The sequence below is a fragment of the Nannospalax galili genome, unplaced genomic scaffold (assembly GCF_000622305.1).
Source record: "Nannospalax galili isolate Female #2095 unplaced genomic scaffold, S.galili_v1.0 scaffold591, whole genome shotgun sequence".
NCBI lineage: Eukaryota > Metazoa > Chordata > Mammalia > Rodentia > Spalacidae > Nannospalax > Nannospalax galili.
Genome location: NW_008330926.1, coordinates 4,060,314 through 4,075,864, shown reverse-complemented (window position 1 = coordinate 4,075,864; position 15,551 = coordinate 4,060,314). Strand labels below are relative to the sequence as shown.

The following is a 15,551-nucleotide window of genomic DNA, read 5'->3' as shown; positions in this document are numbered from 1 at the left end:
ATACTATTAGAAACTGTTCTTTGCCATAGGTTCCCTGCCCACCTCCCCTTCCTGTGGCAGAGGCCAGTCAGTGAATACCAACACTCGCAAAGCAAAGCACAGTCTTCAAAGAGCAAAGAATAAAGGCTTTTCATGCAAACGGTTATTAAAGCACTTTGAATAACTTAAAAGGATTCTTGCACCCCAATTAGAGACTAGCACGTACATACGCTAAATTTCCTGTTATTTTTAAAAATATTTTATTATTTTTATTTTATGTGTATGAGTGTATTGCCTGCATGTACGTGAGCATACCCATGTCAAGCAATGCCACAGAGGTCAGAAGAGGGTGTCAGATTCCCCTGGAACTGGAGTTAAGGACGGTTTGTAGCCCCCATGTGGGTGCTGGGAATCGAATCCGGGTCCTCTGAAAGAGCCGTCAGTGCTCTTAACCGCTGAGCCACCTCTCTAGCCCCTGCCCCGTTATTTTATTCCCAATTTTAACATAGACAGCTCCAGTAGTTGGCATTTATTCTGATTTCAGCTATGGTGTGTGTGGGAATGAAATGTCATTTGCCTTTTTGTATTTTTGGACACCCTCTCTGTTGCCCAGGCTGGTTTTGAACTCCTGCCTCAGCCTTGTGGGTAGTTACCTGGATTTCAAGAGCCCTCTGTTCTCACAGATTTCAAACTAACCAGCTACCCAGATTTCAAGCTAACTCAGTACCCAGGAGCAGAGCAGTTTTATGAATAAGTTGTTTTATTTTATTTTAAATTTTATTTATTATTTTCATTTTATGTGTATGCGTGTATTGCCTACATGTAGGTAAGTGCACCCGTGTTGTGCAATGCCTGCGGAGGTCAGAAAAGGCTTTTGGATCTCCTGGGACTAGAGTTACAGACAGTTGTTAGCTGCCGTGTGGGTGCTGGGATTTGAACCCAGGTCTTCTGCAAGAACAACCAGTGTTCTTAACTGCTGAGACATCTCTCCAGCCCCTGAATAAGTTGTTTTAAAGGAGAAAAAGTAGACACAGTCCTATGGATGCTAAATTCAAAGCTTATAAGGATTCACCAAAAGACATTCTTTCTAGAAAAGATTCTGGGAGACAGAATTAACCCCAAAAATGAAGATTACAGAAAAATACTTTTATTAAGATAAAAATGACAAGAAGTCCAAGCATTCAAAGCTCAGTTCAGAGAACATACCTCACAGCTTCAGATCAGCTGGCCCAGGCTTAACAAGCCACTGGGGACACCCTACTGGGCCTAATTGTTTTTAGAACATGTGGCATTTTGTGCCACCACCCAGCTGTGAATTCCCTGGCTTTTGTCAGCTTGTGTCACAACCTAAGAAGAAATAGTAGCTTTAACACATTCCCTCACTGGCCTTCCACTAATTTACCATGTTTCTGCTTTTTATAACCTCCTACTCTACTGTGAAGTAACTGGACTATATATAAATTCTGCATTTCCTCTATTTTCAATCCTGTAAAAAAAAAATAGCATGACTTCCACAGAAAATATATGAAGGAAGCACAACCCTGGGCATACGGCAGAAGCTCAGTCTTTAAAGACAACACATCAGGCCTGCTTTCAAATGCTATTTTATCACATAGTCATCAGAGTTGCTGGGTGTGGGCCCAAAATCATGACATACACCAAGAAAAAGTTTACAAAGCTTGCAGCATTTGTTAAAGATAACTGCTCTATTTCCTTTGCAGATTAGGTTAAATAAGGCTTCACTACTAGAATGATGAACTAAAAATAAGTTTAACACAGTGAATAATGCACATATAAAAGATAATAAATATTTGTTGAATGGAATTGGAACTATGGATGCTGGAAATAAAAAAGAAAAATCCTTGTACTAAGATAGCTATATGATCCAAAACAAATCTATTAATACTTTGAAAACAAAATAGCCTTGATTAATAAAGTCCTTGAGCTCCAATGAGAAAAAGTTCCTTCCAACTTTTTAAAACAAAAGATCCCACAACCATTTGACCCCAAAAGAACCAAAAATCTTACTAACCTCTTAAGTTATAATAGTCAAATGATAACTGCTAAGTAGATAGGGATCTTCCTTTAAAAAAAAAAAATCACCCAAATTAGTTTTTGCCTATTTGAAGAAAGCTGTAAAAGTTAACTTTCCATTGAGGGCAGACAGCACATTTGCCTCAGGACTACTTTTGAGAACCAATTTATAAACTCCAGAGCAGGAAGCATCCAGTTCTAATTACAGACCACTTGCCACAGCATCTTCTCACAGTTTGCCATTTCCATGGGCTTTTTCATAATAAATAAATCGGCAATATAAGTTCATAATAAATCACAAAGAAAAAAATATAATGACATAATATCATAAAGAGCAGCAGAGACAAGCTTGATGTCTTTTAAAATACTTCTGTATGGTGCAAATTGGTATGCCCTGTACAGAAGGGGAAAATCGTTCCAGACTAGTGACTCAGTTCATATAATTGGATTCCCAAAGTTGTTTATAAAAAATACTAAGCAAATCTAATTTTAGAGAGAAAACGTAAAGGTGATTCCATGGCACCTATAATGCACAGAAAACAAAGGTGTGAAGTTCTATGTAACTATCCAGTAACAAAACAGTTGTTGAGTTCTGTAGATTTTTAGAATAAAAAAATCAGAAATAAAATCTTGGGGGCATATTTTATTCTGTAATTCAAAATTATAAGAAGGATGACACTGCTTAATTAGATTGGTAATTCTTCTATCAGGGACATCTTCCATCTGGCTTTTGCTTGTATTACTGATTTGATGAAAAACGATGAGAAAGTCCGTAGAGACTGAGAAAGCAAAGACTTTTCTTAGAAAGGCTGACCAACAAAATAATCCTTTGGCCAAACCCTAACGTAAAAGTCACACAGGCCAGAGCTGCATCAGGACATTGGAGGAAGAAAACACCTTTCTTGTCTACTGTTGGCACTTTCACTGTGCATCCACTTCCCCACAGGGGCTTGCAATGCACATTCTGCCAGTGTACAAAACCCCATGTGCCAAGTGGTCTGCTGTTTGGAGAGACCAGGCGCTCTAGAGAACAGCCAGTACTGCTGGAGAACTTCAGTGCTCCTCTACGCCAGACTTACCTTTCCTGAGGGTCACAGCCCAAACAGAACTCCCTACTCCAGGAAGGAGGCAACAAGTACGTTACACTTTCTTATAGTATAGCTACTCGGCAAGCAGGGAAAGAACAGATCAGAAACCGAGTGTCGAGGGATGGATTCAAGTCCACAGACTGCCTGACTTCTAGATGACAACTCACACACTGCAGCAGGCAGAAGAGCCCCTTGTCCACCGAAATGCTGGCTGGGTGTTGCTGTCCTCTTAGGTGCCAGGGCTCTCAATGGCTGAATCTTAGTGAAGCTTGTGCACAGGGTAGAGTAGGGTCATGTGTTCTGCCCCTTTGAAGGGCAATTTTTCACTGGAATAATAGTATACCACTTCAGGGATGCTGTCAAACACAGCACTCGTCTGATTCAGTGTGTATTTGTTGTCTTTCGTCTGAGCCACTATGATGTGGACACATCCTTGACTAGTCCTGGAGCAAAAACACCAAGGAGAAGACATGAATGAGTGAGCAGGGGATCGGTCCCCACTGGAAACAATCCCAGCCAGATTCACAATAAGTGGATGGGTCCTCTTCCATTCCTGGAATTGTTCTTTACAAGCAAAAATTTATTCAACACTCCAGTGATGTGTTCGGAAGTTTCACAGTCTAAATGCACAGCATCCTGACTTTTTGTTACACAGGAGTGATCAGGGAAAAAAGCCAAGTCCCTTCTATTGCCCAAACTGTAAAACTAGCACAAGCTCAAGCCTACAGCTGTGAGGTAAGGGTTATGTTCAATCTCCTCTCTGCTGCTAGGAGGATATGTGGGGTTACTTCTGCTTTTATTTTTCCCAAAAGGAACACATTAATAATAATAACAGTAACTGTCCGTCTGCTCCTCCCCTGTGGAAAGACCATTCCTGGTTGTATATAATGAGAGCTGGCACTGAAGGCTCAAAGATGCAATCCACAAGCACCACTTTCAGGAGCACAGTTACTGTTCCTGGCATTGTCTGTGTGGCCTATCCCATTTTCTGAGCCACACGGCCCTGGTGCCCCTCCCCCTCCTTTCCCCTCCAGTCTGATTGTTTCAGCTGCAGGGGCTCAGCTTCCTCAGGAAGGAAATGCTGTTAGGACTCTTGACAATGATCTTCCAATAGAGTGCCACTGAATTCACAGAGCAATGAGAATTTCCATGATACACATTCTGCCAAGCCCACCAGGCAAAAGTGAATTTTCTGTGCACAATTAGACAGAGGGAGTGACAGGCAAGTCAGCATTTCCTCTTTCAGCAGAAGGGACCAGTACCAGAATTGTAGTTGGCATTTTGACAGTAAACGGATTCAATGCTTATTAAGGTTCCTAATGCTAGGGAATAAAAGAAATGACTGAGGCACAGTCCTGTAATTCTAGCACTTGGGAGCCAGAGGCAGGAGGATTACTCTAAGTTCTAGGCCAGGGCTACATGGTGAGACCCTGCCTCAAAACGAAACCAAACCGAAACAAAACAAAACAAAACAGAAGCGATTGAACTGTCCTGTTAGAAGTTATTATTCACTTTTTATTTTATTTTTTCTTCTGCCATGTTTGGGAATAAACTTAGGGCCTCCTGTATGCTGGACAAGCACTCTACCATTGAGCTACAGCCCTAACCCAGACACTATTTTTTTTTCTTTTTTTTGGTCTTTTTGAAGCAGGGTCTCCCTGTAGCCCCAGCTGTCCTGGAACTCACTATGTAGATCAGGTTGGCCTTGAACTCACAGAGATCCGCCTGCCTCTGACTCCCAAGTGCTGGGACTACCGGCGTGCTCTTTTTATCAGGAATTGTTTCTCTGCTGAGGGGCCTTACTGTAGATCAGGTAATATAAGGCTGAAATAGACTAATGCACAACGATAGTGACATGGGACCATCGCATTTATAACAGACACCAGGACTTTACCTGACAGCAACTCTGCATCCTGATCACAGTGTTTCACCTTCTGTTGTCCAAGCAAATGCGTTTTCTTTTCTGGCAATACATGCCCCTATGAACCACTTTCAAATTACACCTTTTTTGACTGGCTGCCTATCTACCCCTGGTAGGAAAGACTCTAAGAGCATACCAACAGAAAAGCCCATGGGGTGGTAATACTTACTTCAGTGCAATGGAGTACCTGCTGTTCCCTGACTCACTATTTCGGACCAGATAACCAGCTTCTTTGCAGGGTTGCAGTCGGCTCTCAGCCTCAGCCCGAGTAATGGTGCCATGATACCAACTGAACAGGGGTAGAGAAGAAAAAAGTGCATGACAAACATAGTACCCATCCAGACTGGGCATCACTCCATAAAGCATAGTTTGAAAGGAGCTTCTAGAAGCAGCTCAACAGCCTGAACTACATCCTTCTTCACATTCAGAATAGACACAATGCAGATTCCCATGATCCTGGGTCACAAAGCCTTTCAATCATACAGGACCAAGTCAACGGGCTACTGTCACTTGAAAAGCTTCCCTCTGTATGAGAGAATGAGGCTTAAAACATGGTTCTTGGCTACAGCATTTTGCCATTCAGCACAAATGCACTGTGCTCAGAAGATGGCTTTCATGAATAAGCTCCATTCAGACAAGTACTCATGAACAAAAGTGATCATGCCAAATGGGCCAGGGGCCCCACCCCACTTGAGGCTGTCCCGGGGTCAGTGAGGGAGACTCACGGCTGCTTTTCCAGGGGAAGACCTGGGTCCACCTTCTCGCCCTCGCCGTGGTCTGACAGGCTTGGCTTCAAGATCTTCTGGGTCCAGCTCTTCTGCCGGTGGTGCTGCCTCACTGTCTCCTCCTTGCTGGGAGGTCGCTCAGATCCTTCAAACTGGACTGGAAGGAAGACTTCATTTGACACCAGACACTATGGAGGTCATTTGCATAAATTTCAAAGGGAAAAACCTCTTGCCTGCCTTAGCTCAGGGAAGACACACGTTTTTCCTTAAAGGTGAGCTCTAATGTGCTACAGTGCTCCTGGCCAGCTGTGCTCCTGCTGTCTGAGATCCAATTTCACTTTTAGTATCCTACTTGTACCCACTCTCCTTATCAGCATAAAACAGTTTCAGAACACAAAAGCAAACTAATATACTTGAGCATAAACTTTGATTCTAAAAATGCTAAAGCTGGAGTTCTTAAAAGACTAAGAATGTATTTAGTAAATCCTTGAAAGAGTATATTTATTTCTATAAAACCATGGACAATTTTCACTATGAAATAATAAAACAAAAAGAAAACACACTCAGGAACAGAACGAAGCCATGAAATAATACCTTAATGATGATGAGACACCTAGTCTGGGCAGAACAGAGTCTGTATAGCCATGCACAGCACAGGACTAAGACAGTGGCAGGCATCTAATAGAGATTTATTGAAAAGAAGACTAAAATCACATTAAAACAGCAGACATTTGATTGTTTCAGTGTTATACATGTTTGTTACCAAATATATTCTTTTTTCATTTATATTGGCTCCCCTTTTAAAAAATATTTTATTTTACGTGTACGAATATATTGCCTGCATATATGTAAGCGCACCAGTGTCGTGCATTGCTCACGGAGTTCAGAAGAGGGCAACTGACTCCCCTGGAATTGGAGTTAAGGACAGTTGTTAGCTGCCATGTGGGTCCTGGGACTCAAACCCGGGTCCTTTGAAAGAGCAGCCAGTGCTCTTAACTGCTGAACCATCTCTCCAGCCCCACCTCTTTTTTTTTTTTTTTTTTTTTTTTTTTTTTTGAGATAAGGTCTCATACCGCCCAAGCTAACCTAGAATTTTCCATCCTCCTGTGTCTACAGACAGTGCTGGAATAACAGGTATGTACCACCACACCCGCAAACTGTACTTTTAGTTGGGAGCCTGAATCTACATTTTTTAAAAATTATTTTTTATTTTATGTGAATGAGTATATTGCCTGCATGTATGTAAGTGCGCATGTGTCATGAAATGCCTGCAGAGGGCAGAAGAGGGCATCAGATTCCCTGGAAGTGGAGTTACAGATGGTTGTTAGTCATCATGTTGGTGTTCTTCTGCAAAAGCAGCCAGTGCTCTTAACTGCTGAGCCATCTCTCCAGCCCCTGGATTTACTGTTAAAGGGCAAAGATATCTTGAAAATTCTAAACCAAAGGCAAAAAGAATCCTGAGGAAGCTAAGTGGAAAAGCTATGTCATGGGAGCTGCAGGAGCTGCCTTTAACCTATTTTATTCAGTCCTGTTAATTCACAATCAAGGATTTAAAAGGCTTGAAAAGTAGTAACAAGAATTAGAAAAATCTCTTTCCAGTTTGATAGCTTCAGTGATGGGGAAATACGCACATGGTGATGGAGCAGGTTTTTTCCAATAGCACTTTAGGTATCACCAAACAGCTGCAACATTGAAAAGATAAAGGAAACCAAAGATACCCACGAAGGTAGAAAAATGTGAGGGTTTTTTTTTTGTTTGTTTTTTAGGGGAGGTCTCCCTGTAGCCCCAGCTGGACTAGAACTCACTATGTAGACCAGGCTGGCCTTGAACTCATAGGGATCTGCCTGCCTCTGCCTCCCAAGTCCTTGGCACTAAAGGTGTGTGCCACTACAGCCGGCTAAAAACTGTGCAATTTTTTTCATATTTTATTATTTTTATTTTATGCGTATGATTGTACTGCCTCATGTATGTGAGTGCACCCATGTCGTGCAATGCCGCGGAGGACAGAAGAGGGCTTCAGAGTCCCCTGGAACTGGAGTTAAGGATGGTTGGTAGTTGCCGTGTGGGTGCTGGGAATAGAACCCGGGTCCTCTGCAAGAGCAGTCAGTGCTCTTAACCGCTGAGCCATCTCTCCAGCCCCCAAAATGTGCAATTTTAAGGGCACAGTTTCAGCTTTGTCTTTGTTTTGTTTAGACAGGACAGCATGTAGCCAGGCTGGCTTTGAACCTTGATTTTCCCACCTCTGCCTTCCAAGTCCTGGGATTACAAGCATGCACCACCACACCCTACCCAAAGATTCTTATTTCTCTACCTCAAATGCTTTGTAAAAAAGAGATGTGTGGGCTGGCAAGATGGTTCAGGGTAAAGATGCCTAACAACCTAAGCTCAATCCCACATGGTAGAAGGAGAAAACTGACTTCCACAGGTTGTCCTTTGACCTCTACCTGTTTACCATACCACATATGGGCCCACACACATACATGCACTCAAATAAATGTGATAAAAATGAGAGACTTGTAGTGAGGAAAATGAAGAAAACATACTTGATGCACCATTCAAAATCATCTCGACAGTTGTTTTTTGGAGTGGGGGATTGAGACAGGGTCTCCCTCTAGCCCCAGCTGGCCTGGAACTCACCATGTAGACCAGGCTGGCCTCAATCTCACAGAGATCCGCCTGCCTCTTCCTGACAATTTTGAAATGTACTCTCAGTATTATGCCCTTTTACTAGGTCATCAAAGGAGCTACACATGTTAACCATCCTTTCCCTCCTCTCCTTCTTAGCTTCTGAACCAGCAGTCCACTCTGGATTTCTGAGGATATTTACAGATTGCGCTCCTGGGTGAGCTCATGCTGGGCGATGGATATGTTAGCTACCCTGACTTGCTTGTTATTCAGCATATACGCCTGTGCCCAGGGCACCTGTCTAGTTGCTCTGTGTCAGCTGTGAGAAGGTAGGCAGTGCTAGGATGAAAAGGGCTTGGGGCAGGTGCTGAGCTCTCACCTGACAGGGCACGGGCAATCTGCTCCCTCTTCCACTCCCAGGGCTGCTCATATTCAGCTGCTGGTCGATCATCGTCCTCTGGTAGCCTGCTGTCTGCTGGTCGCACCTTCGTCTCTGCTGCCCATGGACCACCCTCCGGGGGCTCATAGGGGGTGTCATAGAGCTGTGGCTGCTTCCCCAGAAGATCCTTGGAATTGCGTCTCTTGGCAGCAGCCTCTACCTTTCCACTCTCTCCTGGCTCACATGGACCATCCAGCAGCTGGAGAGCCTTTACCAGCGGGTCTTTGGAACCTCGGCGTCGGATTTCTGAAAATCAGACATACAGGTCACTTGAAGCACCTCAAAAGGATGGGTGCCATGAGGCCAGCAGGTAACCCAGTTACTCCTACTGGTGGAAGGCAGCAGAATGCTCCAAACTGTTCCGGAATGGATTGATTGCCTTCCAGCTGAGCTACAGAAACAAAAGGAAGGTACCAGAACCTCCTTGACCATCATACAATGTACACATATACTGAAACATCACTGTCCTCAGCCAGTTGCTCTGTGTCAATTCTGAAAACACAAGTTTAAGAAAAATGCCTTGGCAGCACAGTCAAATGGGTTGGACCTAAGAGGAGGGTTATACCTGAAGGGAGGAGGCCTCCAGGGCCCTGCAGGGAGCTGGCAAGGAGGGCCTAGGGGAGCCAGTATCAACTTTCTCGCCATAGTGCCTGCTCAGAGTGAAGTTTACCATTAGTGTGTTTGTTTTTGTTTTTTTTTGTTTTTTTGTTTTTTTTTTTTTGGTCTTTTTGAGGCAAGGTCTCCCTGTAGCCCCAGCTGTCCTGGAACTCAGTATGTAAACCAGGCTGCCCTTGGATCTCACAGAGATCTGCCTGCCTCTGCCTCCCGAGTGCTGGGATTAAAGGTGTGTGCCACCATGCCCAGCTACACGATTAGTTTTTATAATACATCTTCTTAGGAAGCCCAGACTAAACTATTTCAAAGAAAATCAGCTGTTTATGATACTGTGGACATTGCTTTAAATATCCCAGGGAAGAGCTACCCAGAGTTCTTTTCTATGTTTTTGAGACACAGTCTCACTGTATAGCCTAGGTTGGCCTGGAACTTGTTATGTAGACCAGGCTGGCCTCAAATTCACAAAGATCCTCCTGCTTCTGCCTCCCAAGTGAATGCTGGGACTAAAGGTGTATGCCACTATGCCCAACTTTAGTTAAGAATTCTTCCAGACAGTTTCAGTCCAACAGGGAAGCCAGTTACATTCATAAACGATGCTCTGGCTAACAACTACAGGATAAATCCAAGTAAAAGGTGTCATGATGGAAAACAAAATACGCCAACATATCTGTGCCTTCCTTAAGGACTATTCTCAGTGCTATAATTTTCAGTTACTCTATGAGATGGATGCTACGTGAGGGAAACCTCATGTAAAGAACTGAAGCACATACAGCTTAAGGAAATGACCCAGACCAGTTGGTGGCAGAGCCTGGAGTGGAAAGCAGGAAGCTGGGTGCTAAAAGCCATACTTTGACACTAAACTTGGATGGATTCCAAGTGGAAGAGAAATGGAAGATGAGCTGACTCTGATAGAGAAGGTCATTTCCAGTGGAGGGCTAGGGAGACATACAGGGCTCATTTCCTCCAGAGGAACTGAGAGGAAAGTTTAAAGGCCAGAAGTCCAAAGAGGAGGTAGTGTGAGATGTTAGCTGGAAAAGGAGGCAAGCAGGGAGAAAGCAAGGTTTAGAGTTTACTGTTTCTTTGGTCTTTTTTGTTGCTGTTGTTTTGGGGCTTTTTTTGTTGTTTGAGACACAATCTCTAGTAGCTTGGCTAAAAATTGCCTTGAATTCCTGGACCCTCCTGCCTCAGTAGTCTGAGTGTTAGGATTACATGTATGTCAATCACCTGAAAAGCAGACTTGTTTTAAAAGCAAGGACAAGAAGTTTGGATTGCTTTGTTTTGTCTGCAGCATAAAACCACTTTTTTTTTTTTTTTTTTGAAGACAGGATCTCCCTGAAGGCCTGACTGGCCTGGAACTCACATTGTAGACCAGGCTGACCTTGATCTCACAGAGATCTGTCTCTGCCTCCAGTGTCCTGAGATTAAAGGTGTGTGCCACCATGCCTGGCCCATCAAAAGTCTTTTGACTGGGAATAACAATTATAATCTGTGATTCACTTGATCATAACTAGTCAGTGTCTAGGATAGAGGAAGTCAGAAAGATCTGGCCTGAAGTGAGGCGCTGAAGTGTAAAATAAAACCCTGATGTAAGCCGGGCATGGTGGCGCATACCTGTAGTCCCAGCACTTGGGAGGCAGAGGCAGGCGGATCTCTGTGAGTTCAAGGCCAGCCAGCCTGATCTACATAAGTGAGTTCCAGGACAGCTGGGGCTACAGGGAGACCCTGTCTCAAAAAAAATAAAACAAAACAAAACAAAAAAACACCCTGATGTAAACCAGCTCATTAATAGCTAACCAGCCAGTCACTGTGGGATGGAATGGGAAGTGTCTGAGGACTGACCAGTCCAGAACTAGGGACCTTACCAGGCTAAGCTAGACTTAAGTGTGAGCAACCAGAACTGGCAGTATAGACCCACAGAAGCCTCTTGATGGTCTTCTATACCCCATCCCCCGACAGGCCTTCAACATATTCTCCATGAGTCACAGTCAGGGACCTCTCCAGACACAAATACCTGCCTCACTACTTAATGCCTCATAAGCCCTCAATTGTCTACTTCCAAAGTGTAAGTGGCCTGGGATGGCATGTGGGAGGGTCTTCTCTGACCAGGTCACTTTTGCCCCAGTTTCTTCTCTCACTATCCTGCCCATCTCCCATAAGCCAACTCTTTGCTCTGACCAAACAGAACTTCTGAAGTTCTCTGTATATTATACTCTTACATCTACCAGCATCTGGGGTCTTTCAGTCTATGGAAGTCTAAGAACTCAGCATCTCCTCTCTGTGGGAAGCTTCTCCCATGTACCTGGCCCTCTGATGCCTCCAGAGTTCACCTACTGCCATGGGAGCCCCATCTACTCTTGCCTTGTTCTTTTCCCACGGTGTGGACTTGTCTTTGACATGTCTATTTCCAACTTGGTAGAGATGGCTCAGATAGGGACCACCATGGCTTAATTATATTGGCAGGACACACAGCTGTGCTAAGTAATGATGGAATGGATGGATGGATGGATGGATGGATGGATGGATGGGTGGGAAGAGAGCGCTAGAGTGTCTCCAGAAAGGAAACGTGTGGACCTGCGCATGTATCAAGGAAGATTTGTTAATACTGTGAGAATAAAAGCAATTGTTGGAGAAAAGGCCAAGAGATTGAAACGGCAAGAGAGTCAGAGGCAGAATTTGGGATTCTAGTTAGGGGTGGCTGGCAGAAAGGAGGGTCAACAAGGAAGGCTAAGAAGGAATAGTAAGACAAGCAAGAAGGGGGTCAGAAGACTGCAATGCTGTGGGAACAAAGGGTAGAAGGACTTTTCAAAGCAGGCAGGGTGATGTTCCCTGAAGAGTCACTGACTCAGTAAGACTTCTATAACAAAGAAAGGACGGCAGATGGAGGGAGTTATTCAAAAGACTTGGAACTCAAAAGGGCAAACTTTTTCTAAGGTGAGATTTTGGTTCTATGGGATTAGGGCCCCTATCAGCAACTGCCTCCAGTTCCATGTTCACTGAACTTGCCTGGCAAGCTATGCTGACTGGCTGACTGTCTAGAAGGCCTCACCTCCACAGGTCCTGATTCCACTGGTGGGTCCCGCCTGGAAGTCAGATGATACAAACTCCTAGGATATTCTAATAAGCAGTATAACTTGAGGACATTTCTATACCCACTTCTTCCTGCTCTCTGGGGCTAATCTCTCTTGGCCTCATCCCCACGGAGAAGAGCACTTCAGAACATGATGCTGTGAAGGTAGCTGATAGGACTGTTCCTTGCTCACCCCATGCCAGGCTAGAGGCCCAGGCTGCATCTTCTATCCTAGTCTCTTGACTTTCAAGCCCAAAGCTTTTTTCCTGCATTGCCTATGATGGAGCTATGAAAAACAAGCAACAAAAACAAATGCTGTTCTTGGTTTGGTTAAGATAAGGCTGGCATTTTAAAAAAGAACTTTTCTAAAGGAAACAGAACACACAAAGGAATCCAGAGGATGGATTTAGAATTTTTAGGTTTTTAATCAGAACTTGTTTATGCTCATTTTGGAAGTCTTCCCCAAGATCCTGGCTTCAACTTTGCCCCAGGGAAACTGTATGAAGTCAAAGGAGGAAGACTGATCTGGCCTTAAGGTAGAAGTCCTGCGTACTAGGAAATTTCAATACATTTGCACACAGGAGGTAGAATGGTTGGGATCTCAAATCATTACATCTATTTCAAATTTTCTTTTGCCATGGGGTCCTCCTGTTCCCTTAATTTCAAATAGTCTAGGAGCTAACTGGAAAGCACACAACTGACAATACTCTTTCCTTGCACGGCTCTGGAACTGGGAGAAACTGTTAAAGGATCTTTCGAAATAATGCTTAACGAGGTGGAAAAGACCCTGGACACCCCCCCCCAACACCTCCAGGGCAGTAAGTAACCTTTCAGTCCATTCCAACACCTGAATGTCCTCAACCTGAGGCGCCATAGAAACAGAAACAATCGAAGGGCTACAAGCCGACTCTTCCTGCAGGGAGAATAGCCCCTGACGTGCAGAGTTGGCTCCAAGAGGAAATGAGCCTGAGAAGAGGGAAATGGCAAAAGGAAGCTACACCCTGGCTGCGATAGAGGCCATTTACCGTGGCAGACAACAGAGTGCAGCAGATAAACACTCACTGCAGCCACGGGAGACCCAGGGCTGCCCTGAACCAATGGAAATCGCAACTGGTTGGTACAAATAACAGGCTGGAAAATTTCTCTTCTAAATCCTCTTTTTGCATCAGACATAATTATGCCATTCACATTAAAACACAAGGCAGAGGACTAGCATCATTTTAAATGAACTATTGACAGCTTGGTTTTGTTTCTGTGGCAATGCCTCACTCCTACAGGTGGGCTTCTAACTTGTGATTCTCCTGCCTCAGCTTCCCAAGGACTGGGGTCACAGGTGTGAGCTACCATATTCAGCAACAAACTTAATTGCTATTATCACTCTAGATTTATCTAGAATTCTCCTTGAAAATGGGATTCTTTCTCAAGTGTCTAAACTGACTGTTGGGTGTGTTGTACCCAGGATCTCACAGAAGCCTTGGAGCATACTGACAGGTGTTAAGCCTTTGTCACGCAGGGAACTTGCCGGGAGCATATGCTTCATCTACCATATCATACTTTGTATGTGTCTTTATGAAAAAGAGCTGGCCATGGTGGCATACACCTTTAATCCCAGCACTTGGGAGGCAAAGACAGGTGGATCTCTGTGAGTTCCAGGCCAGTCTAGACTACATAGTGAGTTCCAGGGGCTACAGGGAAAAAAGACACAAAAAAAATTCATGTAAAAATTTCATTATGATTCTAAATAACACACTTTTCTCCTTAACTCAAGTTTTCAAAAATTATTAAATATTCAGCCTCATGATTTCCCCTTGGAATCAGAAACAAGGCTGTTAAGCAACTTTTAAAAAAATATTTTATTTATTATTTTTCTTTTATGTGTATACATGTATTGCCTGCATGAAGGTAAGTGCACCCGTGTCAAGCAATGCCTCTGGAGGACAGAAGAGGCTGTCAGATCCCCTGGAACTGGAGTTACAGACAGTTGTTAGCTGCCATGTAGGTGCTCAGATTTGAACCCGGGTCTTCTGCAAGAACAGCCAGTGTTCTTATCCACTGACTCATCTCTCCAGCCCCATTAAGCAACTTTTTTACTCAAATCTTTTATCAGTGCTCATACTTCTGATTTGAAGTTAGTATTTTCTTGTCAGATAAATCCAAGTATCTGAACAAAAGAAGATATAATTCAGACATTTTGAAATTTAATAAGGAGAGACAAAAACTGGGCTGGAGTAGAGTTTAATGCATAGTACTTTCTAGCAGGTTGAGGCCCTGGGTTCAATTGCAAGCACCAGGAAAAAACAAGCCTTCTTGTGTATTTTTTCTACAATAGTTTAAAAAATGTAGACCCAGAGCATTGGGTTCTGCTTCAGATTTGACTATTTAAACAAACCAATGAAAATCTTTGGAGGCAAAATAAAAAATTTAAAACAATCTCTGACTGGAGCTGAATGGTCAAGGCACAGGCTGCTGAATAACCTGGCATGTCCTCTTTTGGCTGAGTGGTTTGGACAAGCTGCTGTGTCTTTCTGAACCTAGGTTTCCTTTGCTATGTAATAGCCTTGGTCTTTACATGGCTGTTGCAGCATTTGACAAGGTTATTTGGCACCTAGTAAGTCCTAGACCTGTAGCTATGAAATGCCACATGTGGGGAGAATCCTCATGCTAACGGAGAGCTGTCCTAGAAACACCTGAAGATTTGCCTGAAAGTTTCAATTTTGTGGCTAAAACCCACACTGCTAAATTACATAGAATATTTCTATTGGTTACTCAGCAAAAACATTCCTGCTAAGTTAGCAGAAAAGCCACAGATTTATACTAATATTGCTTACTATTCAGTCATGTATTTCTATGAATAATCCTTTGGATAAATCCCAACAAGAATTTATTTATAAATTCTTAACTTCTGCAAGAGTAAAAGTTTAGATGAGAATTTATCACTTTTCTTTCTTCTTTCCCTTTTCTCCTTTCTCTTCTTTCTTCCTTCATACTTAGATTACTAATTTAGAAAGTTAATAGTTTTGAAATTCTCTTTAAAATATTTTAAATTATTATTATTTTT

At 43.3% G+C, this 15,551-nt stretch overlaps 1 protein-coding gene across 1 annotated transcript in view; it reads right to left on the bottom strand.

Annotated features, from left to right (window-relative positions):
* Window positions 1-1,076: 1,076 nt before the first annotated feature.
* The window catches only part of She (Src homology 2 domain containing E), a 22,480-nt gene continuing 8,005 nt past the window's right edge, over window positions 1,077-15,551 (bottom strand). Inside the window, exons 3-6 of the mRNA XM_008854750.3 lie at window positions 8,752-9,057; window positions 5,748-5,904; window positions 5,192-5,311; window positions 1,077-3,544 (exon numbers count right to left, since the gene is read on the bottom strand). Coding sequence (XP_008852972.1) covers window positions 3,361-3,544; window positions 5,192-5,311; window positions 5,748-5,904; window positions 8,752-9,057 — 767 coding nt within the window. The 3' untranslated portion in view covers window positions 1,077-3,360. The remainder of the gene's footprint in view (window positions 3,545-5,191; window positions 5,312-5,747; window positions 5,905-8,751; window positions 9,058-15,551) is intronic.